The sequence below is a fragment of the Crocodylus porosus genome, unplaced genomic scaffold, assembly GCF_001723895.1.
Source record: "Crocodylus porosus isolate Cpor-Errol unplaced genomic scaffold, CroPor_comp1, whole genome shotgun sequence".
Classification (NCBI taxonomy): domain Eukaryota; kingdom Metazoa; phylum Chordata; order Crocodylia; family Crocodylidae; genus Crocodylus; species Crocodylus porosus.
In genome coordinates, this window is record NW_017728947.1 from 5,554,418 (window position 1) to 5,573,081 (window position 18,664).

Consider the following 18,664-nt stretch of genomic DNA (forward strand, 5'->3'; position numbering starts at 1 on the left):
CGGCTAAAATTAACTGGGTGTCCTGAAAAGCAGAGCCATCTAGTAGGAACAGGTTATCAGCTACTCTGCATCAGCTGAAGCCTAGTAACTAGGAAAAGGGCTGCTGGAAGGGTTAACAAGGAACATTGTTTATGCAGAGTTTCACTGTATCCACAGACAAGAAGAGACATGCAGATTGCTATGAAGAAATGGTGTAGGGGAGGGTGGAAAATGCATTCTACAGCAACTAATAAGAAAAATATCACCCTAACTGAAATGTTATTGGCTCACTACCAATTACCAATTTTTATGGTGGGTCTGTGAGCAGTTCATAAGACTGCTGGAGCCCCAGTGCTGCTTTTTCTCCTAAAGATTTTTTTTGTGCTTTTCTTAACTGAATATTACAATCCCTGATAATATAAATTTTCACATTTCGAGTGGCAGAGATGTTAAAAAAGCAACCAGATACTCATTCACAGCATGTAAGCAGACCAAAGATAACATTGTCCCCACCCAGTCTTTTCTTGGACTCCTCCCCCCCTCTTGTCTCCTGAAGCCTGCAAAAGAAGAGTAATAGGTTTGCCCTGCAAAGCTTTCAACAGCACACAAACCAGAACTTCTGTCATGTATAGCTATAAAGGAAAAAAGGTAAGAGATGAATTCATTACAGTCTAAATGGAGTGAAGACTGCTAAAGCCAGAGGTGATTTTAATCTACCTGACTAAACTGTGGAAGGTGCAATGGCTAGTTTTAAATTTGGAAATAAGGCAAACATTTTTTAATTGTGAGGGGAATTAACTATTGCAACAAATCACCAAGGGGTGTCATACACTTTCCATTACCTGGTGCCTTTAAATCACTGGTTTACTGTGTATTTTAAAATGAGGTGCTCTAATTCAAACGCAAGTCATTCCATGAAGAAAATTTTTTTGTCCTGCAGTATACAGGAAGTCAGGTGAGGTGCTCATAATGATTTCTTCAGGCTTTAACTAGATCAGGGGAAGGCAATTATTTTGGGTGGAGGGCTGCTCATGAGTTCTGGCAAGCCATCAAGGTCCACATGACAGGCAGCCAGGGGCAGATAAATATTAATTTTCTAAATTTTTAAGGGTCCCACAGGCCAGATAAAATGGCCTGGTGGGCCGCTTCTGGCCCACGGGCCGCATTTTGCCCACCCTTGAACTGGATCATACCCTTTAAGCACAGGATACCAACAAGATTATGTGACAAGTGCACAAGGTAATGCACAGTATCAGTAAAGAAATACTGGAGAAGGTAAACTAGAGGTGGAAAAAAGAATTGTCCCATTTTAGAGTATGTTACTGCTGTGAAAAGACTGAACCTGAATTTCAGGGTCTAAGAACCACTGCTAAAGGAGACCTGGCAGTGTACCTCACTGAGCTGTCTCCTCCACTGATGAGAGAAGCTTTGGCTCTTGGTGGAGACAGAAAGTTGTTAGATTGCTGTATCTTGTAACCCTGGATCTGGGTTTCCTTAGAGTCCTGAGAGGCAGTGCAAAGGATGCCATATCTGACTGCTGCCACACATTGCTCAATGAGCCAATCTATTTGTATGCAAATTTAGGAAACTAGCTGCAACCCACAAAACATTTGTGATTGCACTTTTATTGCAAAAGTATGTCTTTTTAAATACAGGATTTTTAGTTACCTTTTGACTGAATACTTCAATGGAATCAAAATTTGTCACCATCAAAAAGGCTACATAAAGCTGTCCATGTGTAAACACAGGCTTAGGAATATCTATAGTAAGAATCATGATAGGCTTATTCTGTCTGTCTGGAGCACTCTGATTAGTTGTCTCAGCAGTGGTTGTTACAGTGCTTACTGAAACAACCAATCAGAATGCTCTTGACAGACAGAATAAGCCTGTTATTATTATAGATCCTGAGGCATTTCAAACATATGCTGGCAAGTCAGAACTAGATTGAAGCTCTGTCTCCCCACCTCTGTCCCCATGGAGCAGGCAGGCTTCCCCATGGGGGAGGGGGGAAGTGGTGAGGGGGCATGAACTTTTTTTTTCATCTCTGCATGTCCTGCAACTGGAGGACTTTCCTACGCAGCAGTGGTGCTCCCCAGGCAGCACCCACACGCTGGCACCCTGCCTGGGTGGTCCCGGGAGGCACTGCTGCTGGGGAAGGAAGCATCAGGGCCCCCTACAGCTCAGGGCACACTGGCAGCTCGCTCCTTGGCTGTAGGACAGGCAGGCAGGCTCCAAGGGAGCGGGGGAAGAAAGAAAAGGCTCTCACTGCTTTTTTCCTTCAGTGGAGCCTGCCTGCTCCATGGTGGGGACCCCCGGTGCTTCATTCTAGCTCTGACTTACCAGCACAATGCACATATGTTTGAAATGCTTCTGGATCTAACATTTATTGTCTGGCTGGAGCACTCTGACTGGTTGTTTCAATAAGCATTGTGATTGGCTGCTGAGACAACCAATCAGAGTGCTCCAGATGGACAGAATAAGCCTATTATTATGATAGATGGGTAATACTTTAATTCACCAGCATTCTCCCCCAGATTTCTACTACTGCCTTCCATTGCATCAGCCAGAAGTGTTATCCCTTAGAAGGCTTAAATGAGCTTCTGACATTTATAAAATGAAACAGTATTTCTCTGGATTTTATTCAAACTGCAGCATTATTCAAAGACAAGTTTTAAGTGCTGGCAAAGTTGATGAAAATAAACTGTTTTCAATATTTTAAATAAAAAACAGCACTGTTGTACAAACTGTGTAAAGTCTTCTAAGATATATTTGGCACCCAGCAAAATTTTCAGTTGAACATTCTAGTAGCTGACAGTTACAGTGCGTAGATATGTTACCTTCCTTATTTATGCCATTGCAAAGAAAGTCTTACCTCAAGTGTATTTGGTCCTCCGTTTACTAGTAAACAAAGCACAGGGATTTCAATGCTACCTGTTCCTGTAAAACAGATGACAATGATTACATTAATAGCATTCTTAAAATGGTTGTCAGCCTGCCATTTTCTGCAAAGTATTGTGTTATTTATGACTCACACAGTAAGATAAGGAAGCTGGGCTTTGAGAATGCAACCAGGGAATAATATTCTAGCCTAGTGATTAGGATGTCAGTGTTAAGAATTAGGACTAGGGTTCAATTCCATACTTTTAACGGAGTGATTCAGGATGCTTATACACCACATCCCCACATATCTGTGGATGAATGCTCCTAGTGGAGCCTTCCCCACCCCTTTCCATTAAATTGTGCCAAACACAAAAATGCAGCAGCAAAGGCTCTGGGGACATTTCCCCAAAGGCACTTGAGATATCTCTGACCATTTGATGCATGCAAGCTGGAATGAGGGGATGGGGCATGCTTTGGAGCACCCCTCCCAAGAGATACCATAGACGTTATATAGAAACTAGCCAATTGTTCGTCAAGAATGATGGGAGGGGAGGAGGGGGGAGATGGCGCCCCAGGCCTCCCCCCATCTGGGCCCACTCTCCCTTCCCTCCTGCTGCTTGGCGTTTGGACCTGCTCCCTGCTGCAGCAGCTGGAGGAAGGGAGGAGCAGGCCTGGGCCTGATGCAAGAGAGGACTGCAGCCAAGGGTGGGGAGAAGCCGGGCTGCTGGGGAAGCAGGGGGAACAGCAGGCCCCCGGCCTGACCTGGTGGGGGCAGGTGAACAGAAGGAGGAGGCTCAGGGCCAACGTGAGGGAGCAGGGGTGAGGGAGGAGTGGACCCAGGCCTGATGGGGGAGGAGGCTCACTCCTTCCCTACCCCCACAGCTGCTGTGTTGGGCTGGGCTGGGCCAGGCCCACGGCTCGTTTCCCACCCCCACGTCAGGCCTGGGCCTGGTCCTCCCCTGGCCCCACCATCACCGCCAATGCCATGGTGTGCCCACTCCTTCCCCCCATGTCAGGCCTGCTTGGGGATGGCAGAAGCCGGCTTGAGGCCAACATGGAGGTGGGGGGTGGGGAAGGAGCAGGCCCGGGCCCAAGGTGGGGAGAAGGTCTGCTCCTTCCCTCCCCCAGCTGCTGCTGCGGCCGCGTCAGGCCAGGCCTGCTGTTCCCCTCCCCCCGGCCGCAGCGGGCCAGCTTTTCCCCACCCTGCTGGCCTCGTTCCCTTCCCCCCATGTGCTCTGTTACCACCACCTCCAGGATACAGGGTGTGGGGGGTGAGGCCAGCTGTGCTGTCCTCTGTGTCCCCGCCCTCATGGCGCTGGGCTGCCCTCTGTCAGAACGCTTCTTCACACTCTGATTGGCTGTTTATCAGCCAATCAGAGAGAGAATAAAACATTATAGCCAGCCAGACAGACGTACTTAGGCTTTTATAATATTAGAATACTCAGGCCCTCTGTGCCTCAGCTCTTCATCTATAAAATAGGGACAGTGGCATATCTTTAAGTGTTGGACACAAATATATTAAAGACTGTGAAGCACTTGGATACTGTGATTATGAATGCCATATAAGTACCGAAGAGAGATGGATAGTCTTTTGTCAGTACATCATGTCTTTTTTTAAAGGCTATTAATGTTCTAGATGCTAGGATGGCATCAAGGCAAGTACTCATCTTTCTGGATTTCAGCAGGGCTGTGCATCTGGAATCACAGAGATTATCTTTAATATTCTCATGCTTACTCCTTGAGTTGACTTAAGCCTTTTGATCCTGCAGTGAGCTACATATGTAAAGACTCACTTCTCTGCCTGGGTTCAGTGCTAAAGATGTATAGCTGCCAGGCTTGATTTGTGGTGGGTTTTTTTAAAGTAGCATTTTCTGTAGGAATGTTTTGGAAATGAGTTTTATAATCGGAATTCCTGAGTACCTCTATAATATACAATTACAATCCGTTTTTGCCAAAATTAGTTGAAAATATATTAAATTGAAACTTCTATCAGCTCTCATTATGTGAGTTGTCCCATGGGACTACTTGTATGCATCAAATAAAACATATCTGAGTATGGGCCTTGAGGAAAATATATCCAGGAAATGTAAGGAGAGAATTCAGGAAAGAGGAGGACGAAGTGGGCAGGGATACCAGTGAACTGACTGGGCAAATAAGTTTACAAGAGATGACCCAGATCTGAACAAATATCAACCATACATTGCTTCATATCAGTGTAAAATATGATGCAACAGAAGCTGACATGATATCAGCACAGCTTTGCACGATGTAACAGAATGAACAATTTAAAACAAATCATCCTGTTTTCACATATGAATTTTTAACTCCTGTCAGAACAGTAGGCAAAAGCTAAGATGGACATCCTTTCCCTTTAGAATTCCATAATACCCTTTCTACCTGCTTAAAAATGGTAGCTGTTCTGTATCCATGCATTAAATTCTACAAGGATGATTTCCAAGGTGACTTGCTATCATGTCTAAAAATAGCGATCCCAGGAACTATAGGGCAGAGTAGTAAGTGCAGTTGCTAGCAAGAGAAAGAGGGAGATTTAGTTCAAGTGATTTTTAAAGCACTGTTTTCCTCTAGGTTTCTTGAAGCGTTCATAAATAGCAACATTCATTATTTTGGGATAATAGAGCTACCATGGAACTCAGCTGAAGCTTGAAGATGACATGTAACCAAGGTCAGGTAAGTGACTTTATCTACTTGTGCTATGTGGCACATTCTTTAATATGAATTTCTAGTTTGGAAAATGCCTCTGTGGCCCTGAGACTGTTTGTTTATTTTCAAACCCTATCAGTTTAGAATACTGCTGGTTGAAACTTTTCATTTACTTTCAAGACTATTTAGACATTTTGAAATTTTTGTCCCAAACTGGTATGAAACCTTGATGTTTCAAAAATGCCACTAAACACTAGGAAATTACTTTATCAGACTACATTGTTTTGAGGTGGTTGATGTACTTAGTTTCAATTTCTATAACATAACAGCTGAATTCAATTACTTCGATATTTAAACCAACAATTCCAACAAAATCAAATACTCCCACAAAAATATTTTGATTTTTCGCAATCAGCATTTTCTCACAGAAGGATGTTCAGCTGGAACATTTGTGACCAGCTCTAATTTTTCAAGCAAAAAATTTCAACTCAGGCTCAGCAGGGGCTGTCTTCTATGGAAATGGGACCACCAGTGCTCTCATCAGTAACAAGCATTCAAGTTCTCTGGTATATCTATTCAGCTAGATAAGATGAGCAGAATTTCAATGCAAGTGAAAATTAGCTAACAATTTGACTGATGCACAAGAAGACTGACATCTGCGAGCAGATCCAGAGGGGACATAGTGACATGATTGCACCTCCCTGTCTGACCACATGGCAGAAGCAGCAGCCCAGGACGTTAAGTCCTAAAGAAGGGAAACATTTCCTGCTCCTTTCCCCTCTGTGCTCAGAGGCATGTCCCCTCCCTGTCCCTTCACTTCACTTCCCTTCCCATCCCATTCTTTCTCCTTTGCCTGCTACTGCCACTGTCCCTGGGGTGAGGGGAGCTCTTGTTCTGCTCCAGGCTGGGCTGTGTGGGGGATAGGCTCAGCCTGGAACACCAGTGGTGCTGGCTGGGTGGGTTCCCCCTTCCTGCCTGCTCCCTCTAGGTGTTCCTCTCCAGCAGGACAGGAGCTCCTTTCTCCCCTGGGACAGCACATACAGTGGGGATACCAGCAGCAGCAAGCAGGGAAGATGGAATAGGAAAGGAGAGGACAGAGAGGGAAGAGGAGAGGGTATGCCTTTGAGCACAGAGGAGAAGGGAGTTGGGGAAATTCTTACCTTCTTTGGGACTTAAAGTCCTCAGCTGCTGCTGCTCTCAGGGCATGGTCTGCCTACCCTGGTGGAACGGGTGGGAGGGAAGAGGCTGGCAGTGGGGGGGTGCAGCCACCCCTGTAGCACTAGTCACTGGTCCCACACCTGCCTTTACGAAATCCTGGATCTGCTTCTGGCTGCCTCTTTTTTATCTTTCTCTGTCTCTGCTTCTTTAGTTACTTCTGTAGGCATCATAAAAGCAACATAATTTTTTTAAAGATCTCATCACTATAGGTAGTTCCCTTTCTACAGATGGCTTCTATAAGGCTCATTAAGCACTTGAAACATGTTTTAAAATAGGAATGAAGTGGGTTTTGGTGGTACTTACACTTTGTATTATCTCTCTTCAGGGTTGAATTTCATCTCTAGGTAAAGAGATGTGAAGCATGCTCCTAGTTCCATTGTGGCTGCAGCATCCCATGGAATGTAGCCAGTTGAGGAGGGGGATTATAACAAAATTACAGGAGACTATGCTGAATGTGGAGACGTGGGGGCAAAGTGGTTCAGACCTGTATCCATTGCTCTAGGGGTGTGAGTCTGAGGTTCTCTCTAAAGAATACCAGAGGCCACCTCCAACTAACCAAGTTGTAAAGGATTATTTCACTTTTCAGGCTGAGAAGCTGGAGTGGAGGAGATGCAACATGGGTGGAGTGGATCCAGAAGGGGTGCAGTGGTAGGGTCACAACTTCCTTTTGGATCACACCATGGCAGCAACCATGGCAGGGACTTTTTTTAAGTCCCCAAAGCTGGGAAGAATTTTCCCATCTCTCCCCTCCATTTCCCACTGCCTCGCCTACCACTCCTGCTGTCTTCCACTGCACTGGAGGCAGAGGAGCTCTAGAGCTGCTCCTGCCCTGCCTCAGCCAGGTGGTGTGGGGAGTCAGGCTCAGCCAGGGACAATGGCAGTGGGAGGTTGGGTTTCTCCTCCCTGTCTGGTCCCTCCCACATGCCCCTGCTGCTGAGTCTGTCTCCCTGTGCAGCCTGGCTGAAGTAGGGTAGGAGCAGCTCTGGAGCTACACCACCCTCTAGGCAGCCAGAGACAGTGGAAGCAGCAGTGGGCAGGAAAGGAAGGGAAAGGGTAGAGGCAGGGAAGGGCAGTGCTGATGAGCATGGAGGAGAGCTGAGAGCTGGGGCAGGGTCAGGATGACTTCTTAAAAAAGTTTCCAGCTGCTGCTCCCATAACATGTTCTACCTGCCCTGATGGTTGGCAGGGGTGGAAGAAGCTGGGAGGAGCACCAGTTACTGCTCCTACACCCGACTTTACAAAAACCTGGATCTGCCATCAGGATCACATCCGTGCCTCATTTTCTTGGCTACAAAAGCCCACATGCCTTAGCCATGCTAGCCCGATGGACCATCGAAGTTCAAGCAGCCCACGACTAGCTATTAAATGCCCCTTACGGCTGCTATGGATTTATTTTCATTTAATTCCTTTTTAGACTCTGGGCATGGATAGCTATCACTTGCAGTGCTACAATGTGCTCCCAATGCTCCTGCAGTGGTGGCAAAAGCTCTTTTTGTGCTTGGCAATGGTCTACATGGAAGCCAGAGGCTCCTGTAGTTGCCACCACTGCAAAAATACTCACAACAGCTGGTGTTCTTGCTACTGCCCCAGTGCAGTGTTTCAGCAGAGTGCTGGTAGAGCTCCTTGAAAAGGGAGAGAGGGAGAACAGAGAACTTTGGGATGAAGTGAGTCCAAGGGGCTCCCTGGAGCACTACATGTAGCTAGACAGATGTTACAAGTGGTGCTACAGAAGGTCTTTTTACATAGCTCTTCTTCAAAAAGTCACCTACTTAGATGGTGACTTCTTTGGGCTAGGAACTGGTTCTCACTTCATGTATTTCAGGTCCCATTATGCTAAGCATGCTGATCTCATGCCTCTAAAGACAATACTGGGAACTGAACAGAATGTCAGCAAATTATTATGTGCAGTTTCTTTTGAGTCTACCTACCTCCGTACCCAGTGCGCTGTTCTGAAATATGTTTCTCCAAGGTGATCCGTAGTTTAGTTGTTCCATCTGGGTCTATCTGATCCACCAAAATAAAATGGGAGTGACTGTTGTCAAGGGAATACAGTGGACCTTGGCTGTTATCATCTGATTTATAGTGTACAGGATTGTCATTCTAGAAAGAGAGAAAGATTAATCTTCTTCATGCAGTCAGTACCACATTTTTGTATGTGCTTGTGTTCTGTTTTGAGTGATTTTTTGGACCTTGATATGGAAGCAAATAAATCTTTAGACAATTTGAACAAAGGCTCTTTTGAAAGGTAGGAGGAGAAAAATGGAATCTTTTTAAAAGATGCCAGATTTGACATTACTGAAAACTGAAGCCCTTGGAGTCTTCCCTTTAGACTCTGAGAAGTGTCCTGCCACCAAACAACTTGGCTGGATCTCGGGCATTGATGTACATGGGGGCATTTTTATTTATTTCAGTAATATATTACTATCATTCATAAGCAAATAGTTTGGCTTGCTATAGGGATGTACTAATTCAGCCACGCAGCATTACTTTATTGGAAGACTACATAGAGTCTAATGCATCAGCTGTCAACACAGGAGTTGCATCATCAGGGGTGGGTTACAAATAGCTTCCAGAAGGGGGCAATAACTTTTTTCTTTATTCTTTTTTTTTCCCCTTGTTCCAACAGCCAGATGGGAAGGCCCTCCAGACCATGCAGTCCCCCACTCCCCTGGTGTCCCTCTCCCAAACCACAGCCCTCCCAGCCCTGCCGGTGCCCCTCACTCCTGACCCACAACTCCCAGCTCCCCCCAGCTCTACAAGTGTCTCTTCACTGCCCTGCCACTTTGAGCACGGGCACTGGCACGGCACAGCCATGCACAGCTCCCTGCTGTCCCTCCCCTGGTCCCTTTTCCTGTTGGAGGCAGGTTCCTGCCCCACCGTGCTGCAGCCCAGTGCCAAGGAAAGCTTCCGTGCTGAGCAGACCAAAATCCCAAATCCCGGACATTTGTTGATATTTAAAAAAACCACCTGGACAGAGATGGGAGGACCCAAAAAGAGGACATGTCTAAGAAAACCCGGGCATATGGTAATCCTACATATTTCAGTTTCCAAAAGCCAAATGGTAGATCCAGAGGTTCTGTAGGACTGAGACATCTGTAACTGGGTGGTTGGGCTATGTTCACAGGGCACAGAGGCCTAACTGAATTCTGAAGGGGGAATCCAATCCTAGGAATGGTTAAGTTCTTTCCCCTCTACTGATGCCAAGGATGATGTCTTCTGCCTTCTCTATAGCTTGGAAGAGCCGTCGCTGTGGGTCAGAGGTTCGTGAGGAAAGAGAAAAACTGGAACTACAGAGGGCTGTGTAGGGAAAGGGCACTGTGTTTTCGTGCCCTCTGTAGATACTATCTTGTTTGCTCAGGACAGAGCAGCCAAGGAGTCCATCCAATCACTTCCTGCTGCCTCTTTTCCTGTTTTTAGTAGGCAGTTTCTGGAGCGTGTGTATCCTTTAATGTCATGTAAGGCAGAGTCCTCCAGACACAAATTTTACCTTAGATTAGGACATAAACCTCAGGCCTGACTGAATAGGGCTTAGAATAGGCATTTGTCTATCAATCTATTACGGCCAACCACAGATATGGGAAGAAAGTTTGAGTTGTTTGAAGCAGACCATAAACCCAGAGCAGATTGGGGGGGGGGGATCTCCTGCTTCAGGATTTGTTTTGCTTCTTGGTAGTGGATCATTAGCTCCATTTTAGACAGCAAGCTGCCTGTGTTTAGTGCCAAGTATAAAGAGACCTGAGTTTAGACCAGCATTGATGTCTATGGTGTCTTCATCTTAAAGTTACTGATTAAAATCCAGAATGTCTTGGTGTGGGAACGTTTCCAGAAGTAATAGGCTAAGAACACGCCACCAACTATACATTGGTCAAGAATTCAGATTTAAAGTTAGGAGAGAGCTGTATTATCTTATGCAATATAAAGAACTACACTTGCTTGCTATTGCTGCATGTTATGGATAAAGATGGATTTTTGTTCGCTTAAAAAAAAAGTAAGTGCCAAATCTTCCCTGTACAATATGCCCAGATATTATAGGTCAACATTTTTACCCCAACTGGAGATTACCCTAGCTGACTCTTTCACTGTTCCCCACTGTTGGTCCAGTAAGTGGGGCTTGGAGGCTGAGGAGGGGCTTAGTAAGAACAGAATGCTGGTATACTCTGGCAGTCTCCCCACTCATGCAGTGTTGCCTGCCAGCATACTTCAGAGCAGAAATAGGCACAGGATCAAGGAGCTGTAGTAATACTATATATTCTGCTTCTCCATGCTAGTACAGATGCACACTACTGCTTAAATCATTATTGATATACCTGCTTTGTTATACTCTGACTATATAATTGTCAGTAGGCAGTATGTCTACTAGTTTGAATAGCAGAATTGAAATAGCTTTGTTCAGTTCTAGACCCTGGTTTTAAAATACTTCATGGACCTTCAGCAAGTCATTTGGGCCAACATTTTTAAGAGCTTCTCAATCATACCCAGATTCAAAAACCTTGGGTGTGGATTACTGAGCACCACAAACTCTTGCTGACAACAAATGAAATTGTGTGTTCTCAGTATTTCTGAAGCTCAGATCCACAATATGTGAACCTGGGTTTGCAAAAATTCAAGGCATCCAAATACAAATGTCATTTCTGAAAATTTGGGAATTAAAATTTCCTAGTTTAGTTCCCTATTTGGCAAAGTAATTGTCTTTTTATAATGGTTGTAATGTAGCTTGAGATGCTCAGATAAAAGTGATGTATGAAAAAAACAATAATATTAACAGTAATATATAAATTAAGTTCTTCCTCCTCAGCTCTATCTTCTGGGTCCTAAACCAATGTATAATGCTGTCACCTGCTGGATGTTTGCAGCATTGTTAGTTAGGCAAGAGGCAATGTCTGTATAGAATGCACAAGAGAAAAATACATTAGATCTAACATAAATCTTGATCTTTCATGTTCACACACTTTTTTTTAACCCCTTGGTGCGTCTCTAGGTTCTTTGTACTGCTTAGCACTACCACATATCCTTGGAGATGCTGTTTGTGTCTAATAAGCTTTTTCTGTAAATGCTATGAGGAAGTACCTTTGCATTGTCCAGAATTTCTCTGTGCTGAATTTTTTCCAGTGAGGTTATTCCAATTGCAATCACTCTTACTTTGGATGAAGTACTAGCCAATGCATGATCTCTGACTGCTTGCCCTATGTGTCTTGTGATTCCAACATGTAAAGCACTGGTAAAGATCCAGGCACCTGAAATTAATAGGAAAAAAGATTAGATAGTTGTTTTATTATCTGGCACCTAAGTACTTTCAGCTACAAGGTTACCTTCGCTGGGGCCTTTTTGTGCAGTCAGAAATATTGGGCCCAAAACCATAATCCTTGTTTATAGAATAATCGTCTATATTAAACAGGAGGACTTTAATAAAGAAAAAAATGACATATTACAGGCCCAAGTAAACATGCGTCATACATTTTGAGTTGTAACTTTGCCATCTAACCGCTAGCCACACATTATCATGCATCAGCAGATGCATGACAAATAGATCCAAGGAGGTGATACTTCCCTTCTATGAGGCATTGATCAGATCGCAGTTGGAGTACTGCGTCCAGTTTTCAGTGCTGTACTTCAAGAAAGATGTTGATAGACTCGAGAGGGTCCAGAGGAGAGCCACTCATATAGTTAGAGGCTTACAGGACAAGCCCTATGAGGAGAGACTCAGGGACCTGGACCTCTTCAGTCGCTGCAAGAGAAAGCTGAGAGGTGATCTTGTGGCTGCCTACAAATTCATTAGGGGGACACAGCAAGGGATCGGAGATGCTCTGTTCACCAGGGCGCCTCTTGGGGTAACAAGGAGCAATGATCACAAACTGACAGAGAGCAGATTTAGGTTAGATACCGGGAAAAACTTATGGCCAAGGGTAAGGGTGGCCAAAATTTGGAATGGGCTTCCAAGGGAGGTGGTGGGTCTTTAAGAGAAGGCTGGATAGGCATCTAGCTGGGGTCATGTGACCCCAGCACTCTTTCCTGCGTAGGCAGGGGGTTGGACTCGATGATCTGTTGAGGTCCCTTCTGACCCTAGCATCTATGAATCTTTATTTCCTAGCTTATACTCTGTTTGGAAAGCTCTCTGCAGCACAGAGCTGTCTATTGGACAAATGCAAGTCAGTAAAGATATCATTACATTTTGCATAGTTAGGTTATACTAACTCTTAGCGAGAGGATAAGAGGCAGTTAGGAACATCTGGTAGGTGAGCAGTGATGATAGGCCTTACTAGCATAGGGAAGCATCTGAGGGGATCCTAGCTAAATGAGAAACAGTATTTTCCATTTAATAGACAAAAAATAGAATAAAAATGAGTCGGAGCTCTTTATGCTATCCACTCCTGTGTGTCATGGTCTTGCAGGACAGAAAATGTGTGCAAAACAGAAAATATGAAGAGCAGCTGTAATGATCTAAATAACTAGTTCAGTTACTGGTGTTTCCATAATAGGACTTATAGTACTCGTTTATTTTGTATTTTTTAATAACAGAATGCAAAACTGTCAGGGCAAGTCAGTATACAGTGGAGACGTAGAAGTAGACCATATAATATATTAAGAAAAATATGTAAACTTCTTGAAAATATTTTAACTTCAAAGTGAAGATATGCTGATAAAAGCTAAGAAAAAAGGCATCTTAAAATTGTTTTCTAGGTGTGTTCAATCAGTTGCTGATTTTGGTGTTAGTTCTAGCACTAAAATGAACAGAAGGAGAGAAAGCGAGCTGACTTCTTTCCTAGTTTGTGCATAATTTAATAGTTTTGTGTTAAACTGAATCCAGTTACAGATTCTGTTTTCCTAGTGATGATTTGCCCTGCACAGTGGATACAGCTTAACATTTTGACTCCAGGTTGTTTGCAGGGCTGTCACTTCAACAATAGGCAAAACAAAAATAAACCCATATCTACGTGTAAGATGTAGGGATTGAGATGGGGTTTTTCAAAATAATTTGACTTCATTGGGAACAGAATTGGGCCACTTCTAAATTCTTTTGGAAATCGCAGACACAATACATATGAATCTTGTTATTCCCTTTTTCCAGGGTACCTCTGAGAATATAACTGCACTTGAACTTTGAAGTGTCTGTAAATTACAAGAACTACTACTTATAGTAATTTTTGTGGTGTATAAAGTAAACTTTTTGTGGTAGTCTTAGTAAAAGAACCTTATCTTCAAAGGAGAGGCAAGGATTTTTGTGGCTTATATCTTTAATTGGACCAACTTTAGTTGAGAGGTTCATAGACAAGCTTTTGGGTACCACAGTAACCTTCTTCAACATCACCCCAACACTACCTTATCTTTAACAGCTATTTGCAGGCCATCTTCCAATGAACCTGTATTCAGTTCATAAATGTGCTAGCAATCCCAATAAAATCTAAGGTTAAAGATCAGCATATGCTGGATGGGAATCTTCTAGAATGGAAAGGGGATTATTTTCTTAGTCTAGGGGTTGAACCCACCTGTGCTTTGAGCTGCCTTTACGAGGCCTTTTCTTAAGGTGTCCCGCAACCAAGGTTTCATCTGAAAGTTTTCTTCCTCTCCAACTAGAGAGACAACTAAATTGGGAGCAGATAGCTTCCACTTGTTGATCATGACATCGAAAAGAACTCCAGGATGGATGGTACATGGAACCTTGACAAACTGTGATAAACCAAATGGCACTGAGTAAATGCAATGTCAATAGGAGAACATGTCAGCAATATTCTACACCAAAACAGCACCATAGTTCATTAATGGACTTCTGTATTCACAATGAGAAAGGTTTGTCTCTTTGGCAGATCAGTTGAGGGTGGTGTAGCATGTGCAGCTTTTGAGAATAGAGATCTGTACGCTAGGACAAATGCTGTAGAACTTTGCTGATACAATTCTCACAGAAAAACTGTCATATCAAGGCGCATCTACACATTCAATTAATGTGCTTTAAGTAATGCGCATTGAATCTAGTACCTCCATTGCGAGGTACTAGAAAAATGTGCACTAGCTTATTTTAATGCACATTAGATAAAGAGCACAGGTTTACTGTGATGCTTTAATGCGCATTAAAATAATGTGCATTAAGGTGCATGTGTAGGTGCATCACCAGTGAATGGACAGTCGTCAGCAGTTACATGATCCCTATCATTGACCTGTCTACACACTCATAGTCTTCAGTGTATCTGTCTTTCTCACACTTCTGTGAGGTAGGGAAAGGCTGTTAGCTTCATAGTACAGATGAGGACATTTAAGAGAGTGAGAGAATAAAAAGTATATCTGCAAAGGAGTTGCACCAGTGATGGCTGTGTAGGATAGGGTAAAATGTTTGTGCTGGTGAAATGGCCTGGATAATCCAGCTTGTGTCTGCCTGGAAAATAAGTTGTCTTCAGTTTGCTGTGATGAGTTTGCCATCTGATTTGCAGACCAAATCACCTATATCCAGCACACCAAGGGACCACCACTTTTTTTACTGCAGAGTCAAAATTTGGGGTGGAGGAAACCCCATCTTGTCCTATTTATATACATTGTTTTAAATTATAGTTACCTACTGATTCAGAGGATGTGTTCATGGGGGATGAGAGTGACCAGTTGTGAACGGGACCCAGGTTCATCCTGGCTTGTAAAAGCCAGAGGAGATGTGGGCTGCTGCTGGCAAGGACTGTCAATGTCTCCTTTTTGGGAGGGCAGGGTGTTGAACATTCTTAAACTTGCAGTTGTCCAGTCCCCCCTCAGTAAGTCATCACTTGATGCTGATTCCCTAGCCACTTATTGCCACAACTTGCCCTTTTTGAGGAAGGCAATTGAATGGGTGGTTGCCTGGCAATTCCATGCTCATCTGTACGCCATCAGTTTCCTGGACCATTGCCAGTTTGGCTTTCATCCTGGATATAGCACAGAGACTACATTGATAGACTTGGTTGATGATCATTGCCTGGAGCTCCATAAGGGAAATTGTGCCCTGCTGATCTTACTAGACCTTTGAGTGGCCTTTGATTTACATTTGACCACGAGGCACTAATAAAGTATTCACAGAAGCTGGTGGGTATTCAGAGAACTGCTCTAAATTGATTCTGCCCTTTTCTAGCAAAAAGGTCCAAAAGGCTAATAATGAGTGAGTGTTCACCATTTCCTCAGGACCTCTCTTTTTGGGGTTTTCTGGGGCTCTATCTTGTCACCGCTTCTGTTCAATGTGTGTATGAGGCTGCTGGGTGAGATTTGTTTGGAGACTGAGCGAAGTACTTTTAGTATACTGAAGACACCTAGCTCTGCCATTTCTTCTCTTCTGACCCTGGACCCACTGGCCTCAGTTGGGGATCAGATAAGGGTGAACCAATTGAAACTGAATTCAGAAAAGATAGAAGGGATGGTGGTGGGCAGACCACTTGACTTGTAGGGATTGGGACTTGGAGGGATTGAGATCTTGATGGGGTCCATCCTTCCCATGTTATGTAGGTTCACAGCCATAGGGTGCTCCTAGATCCTTTGCTACACCTGGATCTTCAGCTAGTAGAGGTGACTAGGAGTGCCTTTCACTAACTTCATCTGGTGAGAAATCCATGACACTTTCTTTCAGATTTGGATCAGGCCAACATCATCCATGCCTTCATAATTTTAAGGCTAGACTACTGGAATGTGCTCTACCCAGGGCTGTACTTAAAAACCATCTGGAGGCTGCAGCTGGTGCAGACCATAGCAGCCTGCCTTCTGATGGAAGAGACTGCAGGTCTACCCCTGACGAAGCTGGTAGGTTGCCAGAAGTATACCTTATTCCAGTCTTCCAGTGTCTGTGTTGGCTCTGAGTAGCTTTCTGGGCAATTCAAAGTGGTGGTTTTGAATTAAAAGGTCTTAAATAGCCTGAGCCATGCATACTGAAGGAACTGACTATTACCTCATGCCCCACTGTGATCCTTAAGGTTACCTTAACCTGCTACAAGTAACATCTGCTTGGCAAAAGCACATGGAAGGTCATTCTCAGCAGTTGCTCCTCAGTTCTGGAACTCCCTCCTTCTTAAAGCTTGCCAGAGCTTTCTTACATGTGCAAATGCCTCAGTGCTGGGTACTTTGAGAAGTGCCTGGCACTGCAATGCATGCAGTTGTATAAGCGGTGAAATGTGCGTAAGCACTGAGAAAGTGGCAGCAGTGCGCTTTTGAACTAAAACATCTTGGAGGTGCTTTTCACCATTTATACAACTGCACATGGTGAAGCACAGTGCATGTCAGCTTGCATGCAATTAATTGAGTCTGCTCCAAAGCGGCAGATCTCCATCGCATCACGGGACCAAAAGGTACATATATAAATGCCCCCAGAGCCCAAGCCTGGAAATTTTTCACAAGACCTTCCTTTTTGGTAGGCATTTAGCTAGGCCAATATGTTGTTTAGTGGGCCTGTCTTTTATTTTGATATTAGAATCATAGAAATTTAGGGTTCAGAGGGACCTCAGGAGGTCATCTAGTCCAGCCCCATGCTCAAAGCAGGACCACCCTCAACTATATCTTCCAGCCAAAGCTTTGTCTTAAAAACCTCCAAGGATGGAGATCATACAACCTCTCTGGGTAACCTGTTCCAGTGCTTTACTAGCTACCTCATGAGAAATTTTTCCTAATATCTAACTCCCTTTGCTGCAACTTGAGATCATGGCTCCTTGTTCTCCTTGACCACCTGCCAACACTCCATCCTCTTTATAGCCACCCTTCAGGTAGTTGAAGGTTGCTATTTAATGTCCTCTCAGTCTTCTCTTCTCTAGACTAAATAAGCCCAGTTCCCTCAGCCCCTTCTCATAAGTGATGTGCCCTAGCCCCCCTCACCATTTTCACTGCCCTTTCCTGGACTCTCTCCAATTTGTCTATATCCTTTCTGTAGTGGGGCAGCCACCCAAAACTGGGCACAGTACTCCAGATGTGGCCTGACCAGTGCTGAGTAGAGGGGAATAATAACTTCCTTAGATCCGCTGGCAACACTCCTAATGCAGCCCAGTCTGCTGGCAACATGCATAATGCAGCCCAGTGTGCCATTAGCCTTCTTTGTAACCAAAGCTGTCCTTAAGGGGGTGCGGGGCCTGGGGCAAATCAGCCTGTGTGAGGCCCCCTTAATACCACATGGGGCACATAGGACCCCCGCAAAGGCAGGGCATGGGCAGGAGCAGCGTTTCCCAACCTCCCTGTCCTGTGGCACACTTACGTCGGTAAATGAACATCACGGCACACCAGATGCAGGGGGAGAGGTGGCAGCCGCAATTTCCAGCCAGGACACATTTAAAGAAATTCACACCACACAGGGTGGGGGGCAGGGAAAAATCTCAAATGCAGCAGCCACTGCCAAACACAGGAGGGACTGTGGCCTCTCTACCAGGCTCTGTGGGGACCCCCAAAGTGTGGAACCCAGGGCAGTCGTCCCAGTTTGCCCCCCACCCCCAAGGGATGGCTATGTTTGCAACACTTCACTCATATTCAGCTTACTAGCAAATTGCCTGTCAAGAATGATGGGGGGGCAGGCGGGGATGGAGCCCTATGTCTGCCCCTCACCCTCATCCAGGCCTGCTCCCCACCTTCTCCCCTCCCCCCTGCCATTTGAGGTTCCGCCCCACTCCCCCCCTCTCCTGCCGTATCGGGCCCTGGGCCCACTCCTCCCCTCCCCTCCCCATCCCCCTGTCGCATCAGGCCTGGGCTCGCTCCTCCCCTCCTCCTCCACTCTGCTGTCACCTCTTGTTGGGAATGCTCTTGGAGCACTCTGATTGGTTGTTTCATACAACCAATCAGAGTGCAAATAAAGTATTACAGACAGATGACTAAGGCTTTTATAATATTAATTTCATAGATTTCATAGACATTAGGGTTGGAAGGGACCTCGGGAGATCATCGAGTCCAGCCCCCTGCCCAAGGGGCAGGAAGTCAGCTGGGGTCATAGGATCCCAGCAAGATAAGCATCCAA

General features: G+C 44.9%; 1 protein-coding gene across 1 annotated transcript in view; it reads right to left on the reverse strand.

The window, feature by feature from the left end:
- Positions 1-18,664, reverse strand: part of TRPM5 (transient receptor potential cation channel subfamily M member 5) — a 75,818-nt gene that overhangs the window by 53,744 nt on the left and 3,410 nt on the right. Inside the window, 4 exon segments of the mRNA XM_019551006.1 lie at positions 2,852-2,916; positions 8,667-8,838; positions 11,806-11,972; positions 14,223-14,423. Of these exon segments, the coding sequence (XP_019406551.1) occupies positions 2,852-2,916; positions 8,667-8,838; positions 11,806-11,972; positions 14,223-14,423 (605 nt within the window).